Consider the following 20,935-nt stretch of genomic DNA (forward strand, 5'->3'; position numbering starts at 1 on the left):
AATCAATTAATTTCTCTTCTATTCATTGAGTCGTTGGTACTATTTGTCCTACTTAAAATAAAAAGGATTTCATATCCAAAACTCATTCATTTTGTTTTGGTCAATAGAAATTATTGTTGTAGCAGTATCTTTCACATTTTTTTTGGTACACTATAACATTTCTTTTCTCACTACTTCCCTACTTTCTTGCTATTTTCTCTTTGATTAATACATTGTCCTCACTAATATTCCTACTTTTAAAATGTTTCAATTGCCAAATATTTTCCTTACACTTTCAAAAAGTGTCTTATATTGCATGTAGTACCTGTAACTCAGGTTGGGAAGCACCATCATTAAGAATCATCTGAACATCTCAAGAGGTTGAATGAGACAATCTGCAGTCTTTCTAATTCTAAGGCCAGATATGTCAATTACACTTTTCAAGTTTTGCCCATGATACATGTTTAAAAGCTTTTGTTGAATTAATTTGTAACCTTCAGTTAACACATGTATGCTTACCATATATTACTGATATTGATTTGATGATCAAAATTGGAAAAGATCAGCAAAACTTTGTAACTCAAGAATTACCAATTAACTTGAGTTTGGAGTTTGATGTTTTTAAATTTTAGTCCTAAGGTAGCTCAGTATAGAGAGGCTAGAAGAAAGAATGCTCCAGGCTAGAGTACAGTCAGTGAAAATGTTCAGATATGGGAGATACAAAGTACAATCAAAGGAGGAACATTGCTAAAGTGTAAGGGAGAGAAGTGTTGGGGGGTGGGGGGTCAGACAGTGGTGCACCTATATATTCATTATACAACACAGTTCTTGATTTGGTCATTTTTGGGGGGGAAATGGGGGCAAGAATTGGAGCTGTGATTTCATTGATAGAGGGTAAGAAACTTACTTTATCAATGCAAAATGATACTTGCTGTGTATCTTCCAGGCTAAGTGAGTCATTAATGAAATTCTCAGATATTAATTGATTTACCATCATCATACAGCTAATATTTGTCAGAAGTGAGAAGAACACAGATCCCTCCTGATTCTAAAGATCCTTCTGTATCCATAATGCAACTCTTATTACATTATCAAAATAGGCATGGCTATTTTGGTTGTATACATAACAAGCAATCTGGACAAATTATTTAGAAAATCATGCATTATTAATAATGTACATGCTTTGGATTCTTTTGCAGAACAGAAGGATGGAAAGATGTTTGTCCTATTGGAGCTACTTCCTTCTTGGGATAACCCTTCAGATAGTGTGCACACAATCTGTAAAAAATTGTGTTGTCAGACAAGAAGTGGCTGATTGTAGCCACTTGAAATTGACCCAAATTCCTCCTGATCTTCCAACCAACATCACAACCTTGAACCTTACCCATAATCAACTCAAAAGATTGCCAGCTGCAAATCTTACAAGATATAACCAACTTGTCATTTTGGATGGAGGATTCAATAGCATCTCAAAGTTGGAGCCGGAATTGTGTCAGAGTCTGCCTCTGTTGAAAGTTTTGAACCTTCAACACAACGAGCTCTCCCAGATTTCTGATGCCATGTTTGCCTCCTGCATAAGTCTTATGGAACTTCATTTAAAGTTCAATTCTTTTAAAAAAATCAGTAACAATCCTTTTATAAATTTAAAGGTAATATAAACTTATTTTTTCCCAGAAATAACGTGAATAGTAACAAAAACAACAACACCTAACATGTATATAGAGTTTGAAGATTTGTTACATAGATTATCTTTTTTTATTCTTATAATAATCCTATGATATAAATGTTATTATTATTACTTTTTTATAGAGAAAGAAAATAACTTGCCCAGAGCCCTATAGCTAGTTTTTGGTAGTATTCAAAACCAGGTCTTCCTTTCAAATCCAAGATCCAATGAGATAATATATATGCAAGTCTTTGTTGACCTTAAAATCCTACATAAATGCTTGTTGCTATTCAATTGTTTAGTTGTGTCTGACTTCACAGTAACCTCACAGAGTTTATAGGATTTTCTTGACAAAGGTACTGGAGTGGTTTGTTATTTTCTTTTTTAATGTGTCCCCATTTTACAGAAGAGGACCTGAGGCAAATAAGGATTAAGTTACTCAACCAGAGTCACACAGCTACTAAGTGTCTTAGACTAGATTTGAACTGAAATTTTCCTGACTCTAGGTCCCATAAAACTGCTTGTTTCTTGGCTTCTTTAACTGAAACAGATGACTATGAGTATCTAGTATCTCTCTGGTCTTTCCTCTGCATCTGAACAAAAATAAGGCAGGAGTCAATGAACTCATGGGTCCAAATCCTAAATAAAAAACCCAGCTTTTATTGCTTCCTTTTGTAATAATAATTTTATAAGTTAGAGCTGATAGCTACTATTTAGGACATGTATTGTAAGACCAGGAAGGAAGAATAGATGCTGACCAACTCTTACCTTATAGAACATTGAAGGAAAACTTTAGTGTTATGATTCTTTTAGGGACAATCATAGCAGTTCCTGACCATTGTCATCAAATAGGAATAAAGGGGGAAAACACAGTAAGGCAAAACAGACACTTCAAAATATCCTTTTAGTGGTTCACATTTAAACAGTATGCTTCCATAGTTCTAATGTTTCTTCTCAATTTGAATCAGAGTGCTGGAGTGGAATGAACAAATGAATAAATAAATGAAATCATTATTTAGTTTTATCAACATGTCAGTTTTTAAAGTGTTTCGTATTCTAAGTGGATTATTCATACATGATGAGAGAGTTTATAAATAATTATTAAGTTTAATCTTTTCTTTTTCAGAAAAGAAATAAAATTAATTCTACTAATATTATGAAATTAAGTCCTTAAAAATGGTATCTTTAATAGGCCAAAAGATTTTGTGCTTTTGTCAGCCAGAAGTTTAATTCAAACTTAGTCCAATTAAACATTAAGTTGCTTTAAAAAAACAAAAACAAAAACAAAACACCTCTAACATAGCTTTTCCCACATTTTAATAGAATGTTTCACTAAATTCTTTCTCAGTTCCTTATTAATAGTATTAATAAAAGTCATGATCATGTTGAAGGTTATACTACTGAAATGCAACCTCTAAAAGATATGTGCCTATCATCCAACAATAGGCTTAGCTAAATATAGAAAAGCTTAAGATCTAATGGTTGGCAAAATGGTAATGGCATTTCTAGTCATCTCAACCTTCAGAGAGAAACATGAGAGGAGTATATAGAAAGTTGGAGTTAGGATCAAGAAGATGAGGAAGATTCAAGCCCCACGTCATATACTTCTTTGCTATGTGAACCTGAGTTATTTGACCTCTCTAAGCCTCAGTTTCCTCATCTGTAAAATGAAGGCAATGAATTTAGCTTTTGACTTCTCCAGTTTTAAAACTATGATGTCCTGAACATGGTCATCTATATATCATTGTATATTGTTAGAGGGAGCACCCAAACTGATAATGATCATAAAAATTGAAATAATAATTATAGGTGGTATTTTGGCTTTAGGGATAATTATGAGATGTATTAAGGTTGTTTTTAATTGGAAAACTAATATGTTTTTATTTTTAATTTCTCCCCTTCAGGATTTGCGCATATTAGATCTATCTCACAGTGGCTTATCATCTACTAAATTAGGAACTCAGGTACAATTAGAAAATCTCCAGGAACTTCTGTTAACTAACAACAACATACATACATTACAAAAGGAAAACTTTGATTATCTTAGTAATTCATCCTTGAGGAAACTTGATTTGTCTTCAAACCAATTGAAAGAGGTAAGAAATAATATCATTGATTTAAAGTTGAGCTCTGTATAAAGAAATCCAATTGATGAAAATCTGAAAATACCTAATAAAGAAGGTCAGAGTCTCCATTATGATTGTTCAAAATGCTATGTTTTCTGGCATGTTGCGCCCAAGAGAGAGCTCACCATATCTGCGTACGTGCGTACTACCTTAGAAAGAGAGGTAAGATAATCTAGGTTCGTGTTTCCCCTACTTATTAACAGCGATCTATCTTAGACCACAAATTTTATTCCTGTGGTTCCAAATTGCTTCATCTTTAAAGGGAAATTGAGGAAACCTTGGCCTGTTGGAACCCATGGAGTTAAATGAGATGATCTTGAAGTCTCTTCCATAGGTCAGAGTTATAAACCTATTAGAAAAGCATTTTCAGAATTTCCTTCTGCCTTTTCTCCTTTGAGGTAATTAACTTTTGTTCTGTTCCTTGCTTTTCATAAAGAAATATTATCCCATCATTATTTTGCAGACAAATTTCCAATTGAAATAGGATTTTAATTTAGCAGGGGATCTTAGACAAAGATTTTAAGACCAGCATTTCTTAATCTGTTTTTGTTGTCATGGATTCCTTTGGGAAAGACTAATAAATACTTATTTATTAATAAATAGATAAGCTAGGAATCCCTTCTCAGAGTGTTTTAAATGCACAAAATAAAATACATAGTATTATAAAGGAAGTCTGATGCTGAAATACAGATGTCAGATTAAAAAACAAAGAGGTTAAGAACCTCTGCTGCAGAAGTCACTTGTGTAAATAAGGAAACAGTCTAAAGAGGTTAATGATTTGCCCAAGTTCACTCAACAAGACAGATTATCTCTTCAAATATATCATTCTTCTTAGAATACCACTCTGCCTTTCTAATCTTTTTTGATTAAGGAGAATTGGTTCTTATTTCTGAATATTATGCTTTAGATTAGCCAGACTCAGTAACTAGGATTTAGAAATGACCCACTTTTTTTTCTGATTTCATCAACTATATTTATTGCATTCTTTCCTCCTAATTGGCTGCCTCCCCATAAAAAGCAAGCTGCTACCTGATATCTGCTTGTGTGAAGAATATTTGCAGTGTTCCTCAGAGTACTCATCCTGTTAGGGACTGGCTTCATCTTTTATTCTCTTTTTGGCTCGATTTTTTTCCTCTATTTCTCCTTATTCTCAGCCCCTGAACTAAAGAAAGCTGTAGCTGTTGAGGGTAAGGTAGAAAAGAGAGAGGAACTGATGAAAAAAAGATCAGCCCCAAGGCAATGATCTCAATATCCACTTACACAGACTGGGTCAGGGAAGATTGCTAGAATATTAGAAAAATTGGAAACCTGGAATTTAATAGGAAGTAATATTTTAGGGGTCTAATTGGATGTGGGCTCTAGATCCCATGTCCATGTCTCTCTGAGACAAGGTTCAAGGTTGGAATGAAATGATATACCTGCAAGTAACTGAGCATTTAACAAAGGGGGATACTTATTTTGTCTGACCATGGCAAGAATATCTAATAAGGATACTGTGCCACTTGGTTTCTCTGGAGGTGGCCACACCCTCACCTCTATTTGGAAACACATCTGGTTAGTAAGAGTTTGATGACTTTGCTAGTCTCAAGCACTTATCAATTCTAAGAGGACCCAACTTAGCATCAGTTCATGTAACCTCCAAACCTCTATGAAATCATTCTGCTGGTCATTTCTTACCGAACAGTAATACTCCATAACATTCATATACCATAATTTATTCAGTCATTCTCCAACTGATGGGCATCCATTCAGTTTCTAGATTCTAGCCACTACAAAAAGGGCTGCCACAAACATTACACATATGGGTCCCTATCCTTCCTTTAAGATCTCTTTGGGATATAATCCCAGTAGAAACACTGCTGGACCAAAGAGTATGCACACTTTGATAACTTTTTGAGCATAGTTCCAAACTGCTCTCCAGAATGGTTGTATTCATTCACAGTTCCATCAACAATGTATCTGTGTCTCAATTTTCCCACATCCCCTCCAACATTCATCATTATCTTTTCCTGTCATCGGAGCCAATCTGAGAGGTGTATAGTGGTATCTCAGAGTTGTCTTAATTTACATTTCTCTGATCAATAGTGATTTGGAGCACCTTTTCACATGACTAGAAATAGTTTCAATTTCTTTATCTGAAAATTGTCTGTTCATATCCTTTGACCATTTATCAATTGGAGAATGGCTTGATTTCTTATAAATTTGAGTCAATTCTCTATCAGTGGTCCTCAAAGTGTAGTCCAAAGAATTTTTGGGGTCTCTGAAACCCTTTCAGAGGGTCTACAAATTCAAAATTATTTTTTATTTCTAATATAGTAAATAGCTATAAATATAACCCATGTGAACAAAAACTCTTTGAACAGATCCTCGATAGTTTTTTTTAACAACATGAAGATACTGAGAACAAAAGTTTGAGAACCACTGCTCTATATAATTTGGAAATGAGGCCTTTAACAGAACCTTTGAATGTAAAAATGTTTTTTCAATTTATTGCTTCCCTTCTAATCTTGTCTGCATTAGTTTTATTTGTACAAAAACTTTTTAATTTAAATAATCAAAATTGTCTATTTTATGATCAATAATGATTTCTAGTTCTTCTTTGGCCACAAATTCCTTCCTTCTCCACAGGTCTGAGATGTAAACTATCCTATGTTCTTCTAATTTATTTATAATATCATTTTTTATGTCTAGATCATGAACCCATGTTGACCTTATCTTGGTATATGGTATTAACTGTAGGTTAATGCCTGGTTTCTGCCATACTAGTTCCCAATTTTCCCAGCAGTTTTTGTCAAATACTGAATTCTTGTCCAAAATCCTGAGGTCTTTGGGTTTGTCAAACACTAGATTGCTATAGTTATTGACTATTTTGTCCTGTGAACATAACCTATTCCACTGATGAACTAGTCTATTTCTTAGCCAGTACCAAATGGTTTTGATGACCCCTGCTTTATAATATAATAGTTTTAGATCTGGTAGAGCTAGGCCATCTTCATTTGATTTTTTTTCATTAATTCCCTTGATATTCTTGACCTTTTGCTCTTCCAGATTCATTTTGCTGTTATTTTTTCTAGGTCAGTAAAATAATGTCTTAGGAGTTTGATTGATATAGCAGTAAATAAATTGATCAGTTTATGTAATATTGTTATCTTTATTGTATTTGTTTGACCTATTCAAGAGCACTTGATATTTTTCCAATTGTTTTAGACCCGACTTTATTTGTGTGGAAAGTGTTTTGTAGTTTTGCTCCTATAGTTTCTGACTTTCCCTTGGCAGATAGACTTCTTATACTATTGACAGTTATTTTAAATGGAATTTCTCTTTATATCTCTTGCTGTTGGATTTTGTTAGTGATGTATAAAAATGCTGATGATTTATATGGATTTATTTTGTATCCTGCAATTTTGCTAAAGTTGTAGATTATTTCTAATAGCTTTTTAGGTGATTCTCTGGGGTTCTCTAAGTATACCATCAAATCATCTGCAAAGAGTGATAATTTGGTTTCCTCACTAATTCCTTTAATCTCTTTTTTCATCTTTTATTTTCAAAGCTAGCATTTTTAATATAATATTGAATAGTAATGGTGATAGTGGGCAACCTTGTTTCACTCCTGATCTTATTGGGAATGGTTCTAGTTTATCCCTATTACATATGAGGCTTACTGATGGTTTTAAATAGCTAGCGACTATTTTAAGGAAAAGTCCATTTATTCTTATACTGTCTAGTGTTTTTAATAGGAATGGGTTTGGGATATTATCAAATGCTTTTTCTGCATCTATTGAGATATCATATGGTTTTTGTTAATTTGGTTATTGATATAGTCAATTATGCAAATAATTTTCCTAATATTGAATCAGCCCTGCATTCCTGGTATAAATCCAACTTGGTCATGGTGTATTATCCGGGGCATGATTTTCTGTAATCTCTTTGCTAATATTTTATTTAAGATTTTTGCATCAATATTCCTTAGGAATATTGGTCTATAATTTTCTTTCTGTTTTCATCCTACCTGGTTTAGGTATCAATATCATGTCTGTATCATAAAAGGAATTTGGTAGGAGTCCTTTGTTCTCTATTTTTTCAAAAAATTTACATAGTATTGGAGTAAATTGTTCTCTAAATGTTTGGTAGAATTCACATGTAAATCCATCTGGTCCTGGGGATTTTTTCTTAGAGAGTTGATTAATAGCTTGTTCTATTTCTTTTCCTAAAATGGGACTATTTAAGCAATTTATTTCCTCCTCTGTTAATCTGGGCAACCTATATTTTTGTAAGTATTCCTCCATTTCACTTAGGTTATCAAATTTATTAGCATAAAGTTGGGCAAAGTAATTCCTAATTATTGCTCTAATTTCCTCTTCATTAGTGGAAAGTTCTCTCTTTTCACTTTTAAGACTAACAATTTGATTTTCCTCTTTCCTTTCTCCAATCAAATTTACTAAAGGTTTATCTATTTTGTTGATTTTTTCACAAAACCAGCTCTTAGTTTTATTTATTAATTCAATTTTTTTTTTTAATTTCAATTTTATTAATCTCTCCTTTTATTTTTAGAATTTCAAGTTTGGTATTTGATTGGAAGTTTTTAATATGCTCTTTTTTTTTTTATCTGTTTTAGTTGCCAGCCCAGTTCATTGATCTTCTCTTTCTCTATTTAATGCAAGTAAGCCTCTAGAAATATACAGTTTCCCATTATTACCGCTTTGGCTGGATCCCATAAATTTTGGTATGTTGTCTCATTATTGTCATTCCATTGGATGAAATTATTAATTGTGTCTATGATTTGCTGTTTCACTCATTCATTCTTTGGGATGAGATTATTTAGTTTCCTATTACTATTTGGTCTATTTTCCCCTGGCCTCTTATTGAATGTAATTTTTATTGCATTGTGATCTGAAAAAAAAATGCATTGACTATTTTTGTCTTTCTGCATTTGATTATGAGGTCTTTATGTCCTAACATATGGTCAATTTTTGTATAGGTTCCATGAACTGCTGAGAAGAAAGTGTACTCCTTTCTGTCTCCAATTCCGTTTTCTCCAAATATCCATCATACCTAACTTTTCTAGTATTCTATTTATCTCTTTAACTTCTTTCTTATTTATTTTGTGGTTTGATTTATCTAGTTCTGAGAAAGCAAAGTTGAAATCTCCCACTATTATAATTTTTCTGTCTATTTCTTCTTGCAACTCTTTTAACTTCTCCTTTAGGAATCTTCATGCTATAGTATTGATTTTGCGTCATTATCTATGGTAACCTTTAACAAGATATAGTTTCCTTCCTTATCTCTTTTAATTAGATCATTTTTTGTTTTTGCCTGATCTGAGATCAGGGTGGCTATTCCTGCTTTTTTTACTTCACCTGAAACATAATAGAGTCTGCTTTAGCCTTTTACCTGTACTCCATATATAACACTCTGCTTTAAATATGTTTCTTGTAAATAACATATTGTAGGATTCTGGCTTTTAATCCAGTATGCTATCTGCTTCCACTTTATGGGAGAGTTCACCCCATTCATATTTACAGTTAAAACTACTAATTCTGTATTTCCTGCCATCTTATTATCCCCAGATTATACTTTTCTCTTTCCTTTTCCCCTTCCCCCCTCCCTAGTATTTAACTTATGAGCATCCCTTACCTCAAGTAGCCCTCCTTCTTTAGAATTCCTCCCTCTGTAGAGTCCCTCCCCCTTTCTTATACCTTTTCCCTATTATTTTGGTATTTCCTTCTATTTAGTCTACCCCTTACCTTTTTGTCTCCCCCTCCCACTTTTCAATAAGGTGAGAGAAGTTTCTCTGTAAACCAAATATGTATAATATTTTCTCTTTGAGCCAAATCTGATGAGAATAAGATTCACACAATGTTCATCCCCCTCCTTTCTTTCCCTCGAATATAATACGTTTCCTCTGCTTCTTCCTGAGATGCAATTTTCCTCATTTTACGTCCACTTTCCCCTTTTTCTGATACAATCCCCTTCCCACCTCTAGTTCCTTTTTTATATTATAACAGTAAAATTAAATTATGCATGCACTCTCTATGTATACCCATAATTGAAATACAGTTCTCAAGAGTTCCTTTTATCTTTTTATGTTTCTCATGAGTCCTATATTTGGAGGTCAAATTTTTTGTTTAGCTTTAGTCTTTTCATCAGAAATAAATGGAATTCACCTGTTTCATTGAATGTCCATCTCCTTCTCTGGAAGAAAATGCTCAGTTTAAGTGGGGTAGTTTATTCTTGACTGCATTCCAAGTTCTTTTGCCTTTTGGAATTCCAGACCCTTCAATCCTTTAATGTGGAGGCTGCTAGGTCCTAAGCAATCCTTATTGTGGCTCCTCAATATTTGAATTTTTTTTTTTTCTGGCTGCTTGTAATATTTTTTTTCTTGTTCCGCTAGTTCTGAAATTTAGCCACAATATTCCTTGGAGTTTTAATTTTGGGCTCTCTTTCAGGTGCTGTTCAGTGAATTCTTTCAATAGCTATTTTACCATTTGATTCTATGACATCAAAGCAGTTCTCTATGATGATTTCCTGGAAAATAGTGTCTAGGCTCTTTTTTTCATCATGGTTTTCAGGGAATGCAATAATCCTTAGATTGTCTCTCCTAGATCTATTTTCCAGGTCAGTTGTTTTACCTTATTTTTTTTTTCTTTTTTGGAGGGGTTTTGCTTGACTGATTCTTGATGTCTTATCAAGTCATTCATTTCTATTTATTCAGTTCTTATTTTTAGTGAATTATTTTCTTCATTTACTTTTTGTTTCCTTTTTTTTTTGTATTTGTCCAATTGAGTTTTTAAATAAGTTGTTTTGTTCCATGGAATTTTTTTCCATTTCACAAATTTTGTTTTTCTAAGGAATTATTTTCTTTCTCCATTTCACAAATTCTGTTTTCCTAGGAGTTATTTACCTTTTCCAGTTCACAAATTCTGTTTTCCTGGGAGTTATTTACCTTTTTCATTTCACTTGTTTTTCTGGGAGTTGTTTTCTTTTTTCATTTTGTCAAATCTATCTTTTAATCAATTATATGCCTTTTCCAAACCCTCTTGCAAAGTTTTCCTTTCCTTTCCCCATTTTTCTTCTAGCTTTCTTTTGAGATCCTTTTAAATTTCTTCTAGGAGAGCCTTGTGTGATGAGGATCAGGGTATATCACCCTTTAGGGCTTCATCTGGAGACAATTTGCTTTTAGTCTCCTCAGGGTTTGAAATCTGTTCTTCTCTTTCACCATAGAAACTAACTATAGTGCTTTGCCTTTTTACTCATTTTTTTTTTTTTAAAGTTAGGATCTGCTTTTACAGCAAGAGAGGTTTTCCAAGCTTCCTCTACAGGTAGCAGCAAAGCAACCACAGCTCTGCTGGGTCTGTGCTGATTCACTCCCAGTGCTTGTTGAGCATGACTAAGTCCTGTGAGACTCTGGGATTTAGGGGTTTTCTACTTACTTTTAGTGTTTCTGCTGGATGTTTTATAAGTTCTCTGCTGATCTACTGGCTTGCTGTCTGGAAAGAATAACCTGATGCCTCCCCATAGATTCTCCACCACACAGAGTCTGCACCTCCTCACAGAGACCACAAATAGCCCCAAGTCTGCACATGTGTTTTGCACCTGGCCACCTCCTCCTGTGCCTGACTGAAATAGACCTTTTCTGGCAATCTTTGAAATTATCTTCTGCTGGTAATTTGCTGCACTCTCAATATTCATGGATTCTGCCAGTCCAGAATTAATTGAGAGGCTGGATTTCATAATTAGTATAAGGGTAGTAGAAGAAAGTCAGAAAGAAATGTGTGTCCTCTCCACCATCTTGGCTCACCTTGGTTAAAGTTTTTTTAATACAAAATATATAAAATCAGAAAGAAAACCAAAGGTTAGGAAAAATAAAGCTAATTAGCTTTCTATCCAAGTTCATGCATCCCTTGAAATCTGGGTCCCTAGACCCAGGTCAAGAGAAAGAAATTTCACAGCAGTTCTAGTTTGATATCTTGTCCTGAAATTGTCTGTAATTTAGTGCATTAGCTCTAATGAAGATGATTGTACATAGTGACTCCCCAGAAAATACTGCCTAAGAATTTAGACAGTTTAAATTTTATATTAGTCTGTGTAGTTTATTATTAACTTTTCCTCACATCAGTTCTGAAAGTTAAGTAGAGATGTATCATTACCATTTTACAGTTGAGGAACCAGAAACTCAGAGAAGGTATAAATAATCTATTCAAGGTCACATAATGAGGAAAGAACTTCTTCAAGTACATGAACAATGCTGTATTTGGGTGTAATATATAATAATCAAAATCTTTTATATTCTTTAGATTTTCAGAGAAAATCCCAGATTACTTGGGGTGTGATATTTCTTATTACTCACTTTTGTTTCATTCTTTAAGCTTCATAAACTACTTTTTCCTAAAAGCTTTGTAAGATAAATAGGGTGATCTTTGGGGGAGAAGAATGATGTTAATCCCCAAACTGTGATTTTATCAGTGTGGGGAATCCCAGAGGGGGAACTTCCTCTTCCAATTCATATCCTTACCTGCTTGCAATCTAAAGGATTCTCTCTAGAAGGCTGGAAAGGACCTTAGAGACCATTAAATCCAACTCCTTTTATAGATGAGGAGTCTGAAGCCCAAAAAGATTAAGTTGTATTTTTTTTTTTTTCACAGTCACACATTTAGTAAGTATCTGAGGAAGATAATCTATGTTAGGGTAGAACCTTGAGCCAAGCACTTCTTATCTCTGAAGTTGGTTCTCCATCCACAGCACCATGCTGCCTTCCAATTAAGAAATATAAATAAAATACATCAATTTTATCTAATAAGGAAATGATACATAGGTACATTAAGGGATTTGCTCAGTCACATAGCTAGAGGAGAGATGGAGTTTGAGCCCAAGTATAATACTCTGTCCACTTCTCAACTTCCTTTTCAGTTTCACACAAGATAACTTCTTGAGAACTTAGGCAGATTAACTTTCTAGAAAAGCAAAACTATATCTAATTTATTACTAAGTAGCTAGTATTTATAAAGCACATACCACATCCCAGATACGATGCTAAACATTTCACAGTTTTTATTTCATTTGATTCTCATAATAACCCCAGGAGATAGGTACTATTTTTATCCCCATTTTTACAGTTGAGGAAATTGAGGCAAATAAAGATTATATATCTTACCTAAGGTCACAAAACTAGTAAGTGTCTGACAGAGGATTTGAACTCAGATCTTCTTGACTCTAGACCCCAAAGTCCACCCATTGTACCACCTGGCTTCCTACTTTTTTGAAAGGTTATAAAACTATGTCGTGATATAAAATAACTACTAATTTTTTTATTTCTTATTTTTATTTTTCCAGTTTTCTCCAGGATGCTTTCAGTCAATTGGAAAATTATATGGTCTTTCTCTGAACAATGTTCTGCTCGGGCCTGTACTCACAGAAGAGCTTTGTTTAGAATTATCAGGTACAAGTGTTCGGATCCTTTCTCTGAGCAACATACAACTTACTAAAATTTCCAGCATGACTTTCAGAGGGCTGAACCAGACAAATCTCACTACACTTGACCTTTCCCATAATGGTTTGTCAGCAATAGCTAATGACTCCTTTGCTTGGCTTTCACATATAGAATGGCTTGGGTTGGAGTATAATAATATAGGCTACCTATCTTCTCGCTCCTTTTATGGACTCTCTAAGGTAAAATACCTGAACTTGAAAAGAACCTTCAGTAAACCAAGAAATGCCATGTTTTCCTTTCCTAAGATAGATGATTTTTCCTTCCAATGGTTAAAATGTTTGGAATATCTTAGCATAGAGGATAACAACCTTTTGGGCATTACCACTAATATGTTCACAGGATTAACAAGTCTGAGACATATAAATTTATCCAGTTCCTTTGAATATTTAAAGACTCTAACCAATGCTACCTTCTTATCCCTTGCTCACTCTCCCTTACTTACTCTTAATTTGACTAGAAACAAAATATCTCGGGTAGAAACTGGAGCATTCTCTTGCTTGAGCCATCTAGAAGTCCTTGACCTAGGCCTGAATGAAATTAGTCAAGAACTTACAGGCCAAGAGTGGAAAGGTCTGGAAAACATCATGGAGATTTATCTTTCCTATAACAAAAATCTAACATTGACCAGTGACTCATTTACTTCAGTCCCAAGCCTCAAAAGACTGATGCTCCGTAGAGTAGCTTGCAAACAGCTGGATATTTCTCCATCTCCTTTTCATCCTCTTCAGAATCTGACCATTCTAGACCTCAGCAACAACAACATAGCAAACATAAATGATGAAATGTTAAAAGGACTCAATCAACTGGAAATTTTGGATCTGCAACACAATAACTTGGCTCGACTTTGGAAACATGCTAATCCTGGTGGGCCCGTTCTTTTTCTGAAAGGTCTTTTTCGACTCCACATACTTAATTTAGAGTCTAATGGCTTTGATGAAATTCCAGCAGATGTCTTTAAGGGTTTATCTCATCTAAAGATGATTGATTTAGGATTAAACAATCTGAATTTACTCCCAGACTCTTTGTTTGATGATCAAACATCCCTGAAATCATTGAACCTGCAAAAGAATCTTATAACATCTGTTGAGAAGAGTGTTTTTGGATCTGCTTTCCAGAATCTAAGTGTTTTAGATATGAGTTTCAATCCATTTGATTGTACCTGTGAAAGTATAGCTTGGTTTGCTAATTGGCTGAATGGAACCCACACAAATATCAAGGATCAGCCTAATCATTACCTATGTAACACTCCACCACAATATCATGCTACCTTAGTGATGACCTTTGATACTGCTCCCTGCAAAGATAGTGCCCCTTTTAAGATACTCTTCATGATAAATACCAGTTTCCTATTCATTCTGATCTTTGTTGTCATGCTTGTCCACTTTCAAGGCTGGAGAATAGCCTTTTACTGGAATGTGACCATACACCGAGTCCTTGGTTTCAAAGAAATTGATCACCAGGCAGAGAAGCCTGACTATGCAGCTTATGTGGTCCATGCCCGAGAAGATGCACAATGGATCTGGAAGCATTTTTCTCCTCTTGAAGAAAAAGACAGTTCCCTCAGATTCTGTCTGGAGGAAAGGGATTTTGAAGCTGGCATGCCTGAACTTGAAGCAATTGTGCACAGCATAAAAAGGAGCAAGAAGATTATTTTTGTTGTAACACGAAATCTCTTGAAAGATCCCTTGTGTAAAAGGTAAGTTAATATATATGGGATGTGCATGTACATTTAGGGATCTCTTTTCTTAAAGGCAATGTTGTTTAGTTGTTTCAGCCTCTTTGTAATTCCATTTCAGGTTTCTTGGCAAAGATACTGAGGTAATTTGCCATTTTCTTCTCTAACTCATTTTACAAATGAGGAAATTGAGGCAAATAGAGTTAAGTGATTTGCCCGGTGTTATAGAGCTATCAAGTGTTTCAGCCTGGATTTGAACTCAAAAAGAGGAGTCTGCTGACTGGGTACTCTATCCAGTTGCCCCATAAAGGCAGTTAGGTGGGATTATCGTACAAAGAGCACTAGGTCTGCAGTCCAGGAAGAACAAAGTTCAAATTTGACCTCAAGACACTTATTAGTTGGCTGGCCTTGGAGAAGTCATTTGATAACTGTCTGCCTCAGTTTCCTCATCTGTAAAATGGAGATGAGCACTTACTTCCCAGGGTTATTGTGAGGAGCAAATGATATACTACTTTTAAAGCACTTAACCACTTAAGCCTTGCACATAGAAGGTACTTAATAAAAGGGTTTTTTCCTTCCCCTCTTTTCTTCCTCCCATATATGTGTAATTATACATAATACATATATTAAATATATATTTATATATCTACATACAGGTATATTATATATGTGTACATATTTGTAGATATATACAATATAATAACAATAATAGTTAACAATTATATACCATATAGTAGTAAAGGACCAAGTGCTTTACAATTATGATCTCATAATCTCACAATTACTCTGTGAGATAAGTGCTATTATTAGCCACATTTTATATATGAGAAAACTGAGGCAGGCAAAATTTAACCAACTTCCTCAGGATCACTGAACTAGCAAGTATCTGAGACTGGATTTGAAGCCAAGTCATTATGATTCCAGGTCCAACCCTTTATCTACTATACCAACTAGCTGCCCCCATGTGTACAAACATATATGCATATATAACATTTCCTGAAATTCAGAGCTTTTTTTTTTTTTTAAGAAAAAACTGAAAAGGAAATTCTTTGACATATGTTGAACTTGAGACTTTCAGGCAAAGATGTCCAAAAGGTAGTTGGTGTGAGATTACAATTTAGGAGATAGATTTGGACTAGATATATGAATAATTTCTGTGGAGATGATATACAGATCTAAGAGAGAAGATCTCCAAGATAAGGAAGCCCAACAAGGAGCTTTGGGGTTGCCTATTCTTTGGAAGTAGGAGTTGGAGGATGACACAGTAAAGGAAACTGGAAGGTGGTAAAATAGCTTTATATAATGAAATGAAAAGAGTAAGAAACTAAGGGAGGAAAGAATATCCAGAGTTAGAGGATCACAAATAGTGTCAAAATCTGAAAAAATCTTAAGCATGGTGAGGTCTAAGAGAAAACCATTGGGTGTTAAAGATAAAGAGATCATTGATGATATTTTGAGTGGAGGGACTGGAAGCAGGAGCTAGTATAGGTGACTTACTGATAATTTGGCAGTGAAAAGAAAGGGAGATATAGATCAAAAGTTTGAAGGGATGCCAAAAATCAGTCAAGGAAGTTTTTGACTATTTTACTCATGGGGAGGATGTGATCCCTTCTGTGGACTGTGAGGAAAAAAATGTATGGAAAAAGTTTGGAGATGAAAAAAACAAGTCAACAGAGGAGACACAGAAGGGAGTGGTGAGATTAAAAGCATAATTAGAGGAGATTTAATCTTACCCGGTAGAAGGACCACTATTTTTTCAGGCATTGGATCCCCCCCAAAAAGGAGGGGAATAGTCAACAATATAGAGAGATTCTGGGAAAATGAAAAAGCATGCAATGGATTTCTCAGTAAAGTAGGAATTAAGGTCTTCTATTGAGCAAGACATAGTCACAAGAATTTTGAACTTGAAAAGGTATTTGAGAGATGATGATAGAGTTAACCAAGGAAGAATAAAATAATTGATATACAGCAGTGAATGCTGATTTGAAAATGGATGCTAGCACTTTGTTGTGAACCTAATCTCCATGATTGGTGACTCATTCTAATAGTTTCCAGCAGTTTGGGCAGTACAAATACAGATGAGGAATGGAGAGGGTAGCCTACAATTGAGAATTGGTGGGCAAGAATAGCAGAAAGATGAAGAGATATGAAATTCAAAGATTCTATAGTTGAATTAGTTATGAAAAGTGTCAACTCTTTTCAGGGAGAAAAGTATATCTAGAGCAGGAACGGTTTGCTGAGAGAACTGGGAAAGGTCATGTGGTTTCAGACCTGGATTTAAATCCCAGCTCTGCCACTTACCTTAAATTAACTCAGATTCTCAGTTTCCTCAAGTGTGAAATGTAGGAGTTAGATTAAATATCCTCTAAAATTCTCTTATACTCCATATTTAAGATCCTTTAAGAAAACACATTATAATAGCATTGATTTGAGAGATTATATTACATATTAGAAAACTAAAGGCATAGTGAACAGGGTGCAAGCCATGCAGTCAAGAAGTTCTGTATTCTAATTCTAACTCAATTTAACTGGCTATATGGCTGAGTAATCTGGGGCAAGTCACTCAGTATTACAGTTTGCTATAATTACAGTATTACAATTTACTAGATGATGCAGTGGATAGAATGCTGGAACTGGTGTCAGGAAGATTCATCTATCTGAGTTCAAATCTGATCTCAGACACCTACTAGCTGTGATTCTGGGCAAGTCACTTAACCCTGTTTGCTTCAGTTCCTCATATGTAAAATGAACTGGAAAAGGAAATGGCAAACCATTCCAGTATCTTTGCCCAAAAAACTCCAAATTGGGTGAGAAAGAGCTGAACACAAATAAAATGACTGAATATCCCCAATAAAACCTAGGAGATGAGATAACCCATGTAAAGCATTTTGTAGATAATAAAGAGCTATATAAATGGTGGTGGTGGTGGTGGTAGTAGTAGGACTAGTAGTAGTAGTACTAGTACTAATACTTGTTGTAATGATCATTGTATTTATAATAAGTAGTAACAATATCATAATAATGATAGTTTGTGATATGTGTTAATAGAGGAAGAATCCATACTAATTAAGTAAAGAATCTTTTGAAGCATTGAAGGAAAACTCAGGCTAACTATTCCTTTTTAATTTCAGGTTCAAGGTACACCATGCAGTCCAGCAAGCAATTGAACAAAATCTAGATTCCATCATACTGATCTTTCTTGAAGACATTCCAGATTATAAACTGAATCATGCCCTTTGTTTAAGAAGAGGACTATTTAAGTCTCAATGCATTTTGCATTGGCCAGCTCAGAAAGAACGTGTCCATGCATTTTACCAGAAATTAGAAGTAGCACTTGGAATGAAAAATAGAGCCCAGTGAATTTCTTGACCTTAAAGATGTTATACTTAAATTGGAGTGTTCCCTATCATCATAAATTACAGAATAAATGGGAATTATACTGTAAATTGGAGGGTGCACTCTCTTCTCCAACTTGTTTACTTTAAAAAAAATCTTAAATGATATTTGCCTTTAAAAAAATAAATGTTTTATTAATTTTTAAACACCATCGGTCATCTTCCAATAGTGTTTAATTTAAGTGGTGCAGAGGATAAAATACTAGATATGGAGTCAGTAATATCCAAGTTCAAATCCAACCCTAGAACTTTACTGATGACATTGGGCAAGTCATTTAACTTTTGCCAATGTCAGTTTCTTCATCTAAAATATGGAGTTAATAATAGCACAACTTTGTGAAGATCAAATGAGATAATTAAAAATTAATAATAATTAATTAAAGAAGATAATAATAATCTGAAAAGTACTTTGCAAACCTTAAAACCCCAAATAATTACTAGGTATCATCCTTAGCAGCAGCAATAGTAAAAAATATATGGTACATTCTAGCATACATTTTTTTTTTGTCTATTACCTCTCTCCTGAAATAAAAGAATCAGTCCTTTGAAGGCAGACTTAGTCTTGGCATTAATCAAAGTTGCCTTTACATTATTGTGGTTATTATGTGATATATTCTTTGCATTCCTTGGTTTTGGACCTTGGTGTTGTTAGTTTAGGTCAGAATAAATAAATTGATAGGTAATGATTAGGTAATGTTAATATTTAAGGCCATTTGGTACCCAAACACATAATGTCTTGGTAATTTGAAGGACTTTAAAAATATACCTTGTTTAAACACAGTGACAATTTATACAGGGGCTTATGATATTTACCTTTCTGCATTTAAAATATCCTATTCAATGTAAGGGATGGTCTTTGCTTCTGCAGATGTAATCTTACCCCAAATGTTTAAAGGTGAAATAGAGGTCTGCTTCAGTATTCTTAATTTGCAGATTGCTTGCAGTCTTCAGTAGAAGAGTACTTTATATTAGACAATGCTTATCACAATGGTGATGTTGGCAAAATTTTTAAGATTATTAGGAAAAGTAATATATTTATCCTAGGCTCAGAGAATCATAGAGATACATCTGATAGGGACCTTAGAGACCATTTGGTTCCATCCCCTCATTTAAAAGTGAGAAATTTGATTCTTAAGTGACTTGTCCAAGATCACTCCAATAGAGGATTTAAATTTTAATGACAGCTTTCACTTTGCTCCAGACTTCCAGAGTGATCCTGTGCGAAGCTCCTTTGCCACAATGAAGTGCTTTTATTTTTGCCTTTGAAAATAGAGAGAATGACTAATCCTTTTAAAGTCTCTGTAAAATAAATAATAATAATAGCAGGATAAAAAACTGATTTCCTACAAAAATTTGAAATATGCAATTCTAGAGCTGAAAAGGAATTTAGTAATCAACTGGTCCCTAATTTTAAAGAAGTATAATCTGAGACTCAGTAAAGATCACATAGTTAATTAGGGATTAATTAATTAATGAGTCAGAATCAAGATTTTCTTCTTCTTTTTTAAATAGCTTTTTATTTACAAGTTATATGTATGGGTAATTTTACAGCATTGACAAATGCCAAACCTTTTGTTCCAATTTTTCCCCTCCTTTCCTCCACCCCCTCCCCTAGATGGCAGGATGACCAGTAGATGTTAAATATATTAAAGTATAAATTAGATACACAATAAGTATACATGACCAAACAGTTATTTTGCTGTACAAAAAGAATTGGACTCTGAAATATTGTACAATTAGCCTGTGAAGGAAATCAAAAATGCAGGTGGGCAAAAATATAGGGACTGAAAATTCAATGTAATGCTTTTTAGTCATCTCCCAGAATTCTTTCACTGGGCATAGCTGGTTCAGTTCATTACTGCTCCATTGGGACTGATTTGGTTCATCTCATTGATGAAGATGGCCAAGTCCATAAGAATTGATCATCATATAGTATTGTTGTTGAAGTATATAATGATCTCCTGGCCCTGCTTGTTTCACTCAGCATCAGTTTGTGTAAGTCTCTCCAGGCCTTTCAGAATCAAGATTTTCTTAGTCTTACTTTGAATGGTTTTTCATCATTGTATTATTTGAGAATTTAATTTTCCAAAGTCTTTTTATCTCTTGGAAATCAAAAGTTATCATGGATTTTAAAATATAGAATAGTGATGATTTTCCCCTCCCCTTCTTTGACCATAATTCTGGATATGAGTTGTTACTAAAATTTATTTGAAACTGAATCAAAATGACAATATTTATATATTATTATACTGATAGATTTATTTCATAGCTCTCTATCATCATAAATAGATTCAGGCAATATTGGAAACAAACTTTTTGACATCTGAATTCTAATACACATCCATTTGTAATAATAACACAACTCTGTCCTCTAGTGATAAAAAAATTCAACATTTTGGAAAGAGAGAAGGGAGAAGGAAAAAAGAGACTCACTAATGTTACTCTTGACTTTACACTTCTATATTTCATATATATATATATATATATATATATATAAAATATCCTGAGACATAATTAGGGGGTAGGGTAGTTATGACTTTGCCCTAGGGCATCAAAATTTGGGAGCTGCAAGGATTTAACATATATATACTCTATTTAACATATGTA

The 20,935-nt window shown here is 34.0% G+C and overlaps 1 protein-coding gene across 3 annotated transcripts in view; it reads left to right on the forward strand.

Moving 5' to 3' along the window:
* Positions 1–18,610, forward strand: part of TLR3 (toll like receptor 3) — a 31,190-nt gene extending 12,580 nt beyond the window's left edge. The window contains exons 2-6 of one of the 3 annotated variants that reach the window (XM_012552076.3): positions 1,179–1,628; positions 3,550–3,741; positions 13,102–13,207; positions 14,648–14,954; positions 18,065–18,602. In XM_012552076.3, the coding sequence (XP_012407530.1) occupies positions 1,179–1,628; positions 3,550–3,741; positions 13,102–13,207; positions 14,648–14,954; positions 18,065–18,293 (1,284 nt within the window). In that variant the 3' untranslated portion in view covers positions 18,294–18,602. Of the gene's footprint in view, positions 1–1,178; positions 1,629–3,549; positions 3,742–13,101; positions 14,955–18,064 lie in introns of all 3 variants that reach the window. The other 2 variants (XM_023505817.2, XM_023505818.2) reach the window with 2 other exon arrangements.
* Positions 18,611–20,935: the final 2,325 nt, after the last annotated feature.

The sequence above is a fragment of the Sarcophilus harrisii genome, chromosome 6 (assembly GCF_902635505.1).
Source record: "Sarcophilus harrisii chromosome 6, mSarHar1.11, whole genome shotgun sequence".
Lineage (NCBI taxonomy): Eukaryota > Metazoa > Chordata > Mammalia > Dasyuromorphia > Dasyuridae > Sarcophilus > Sarcophilus harrisii.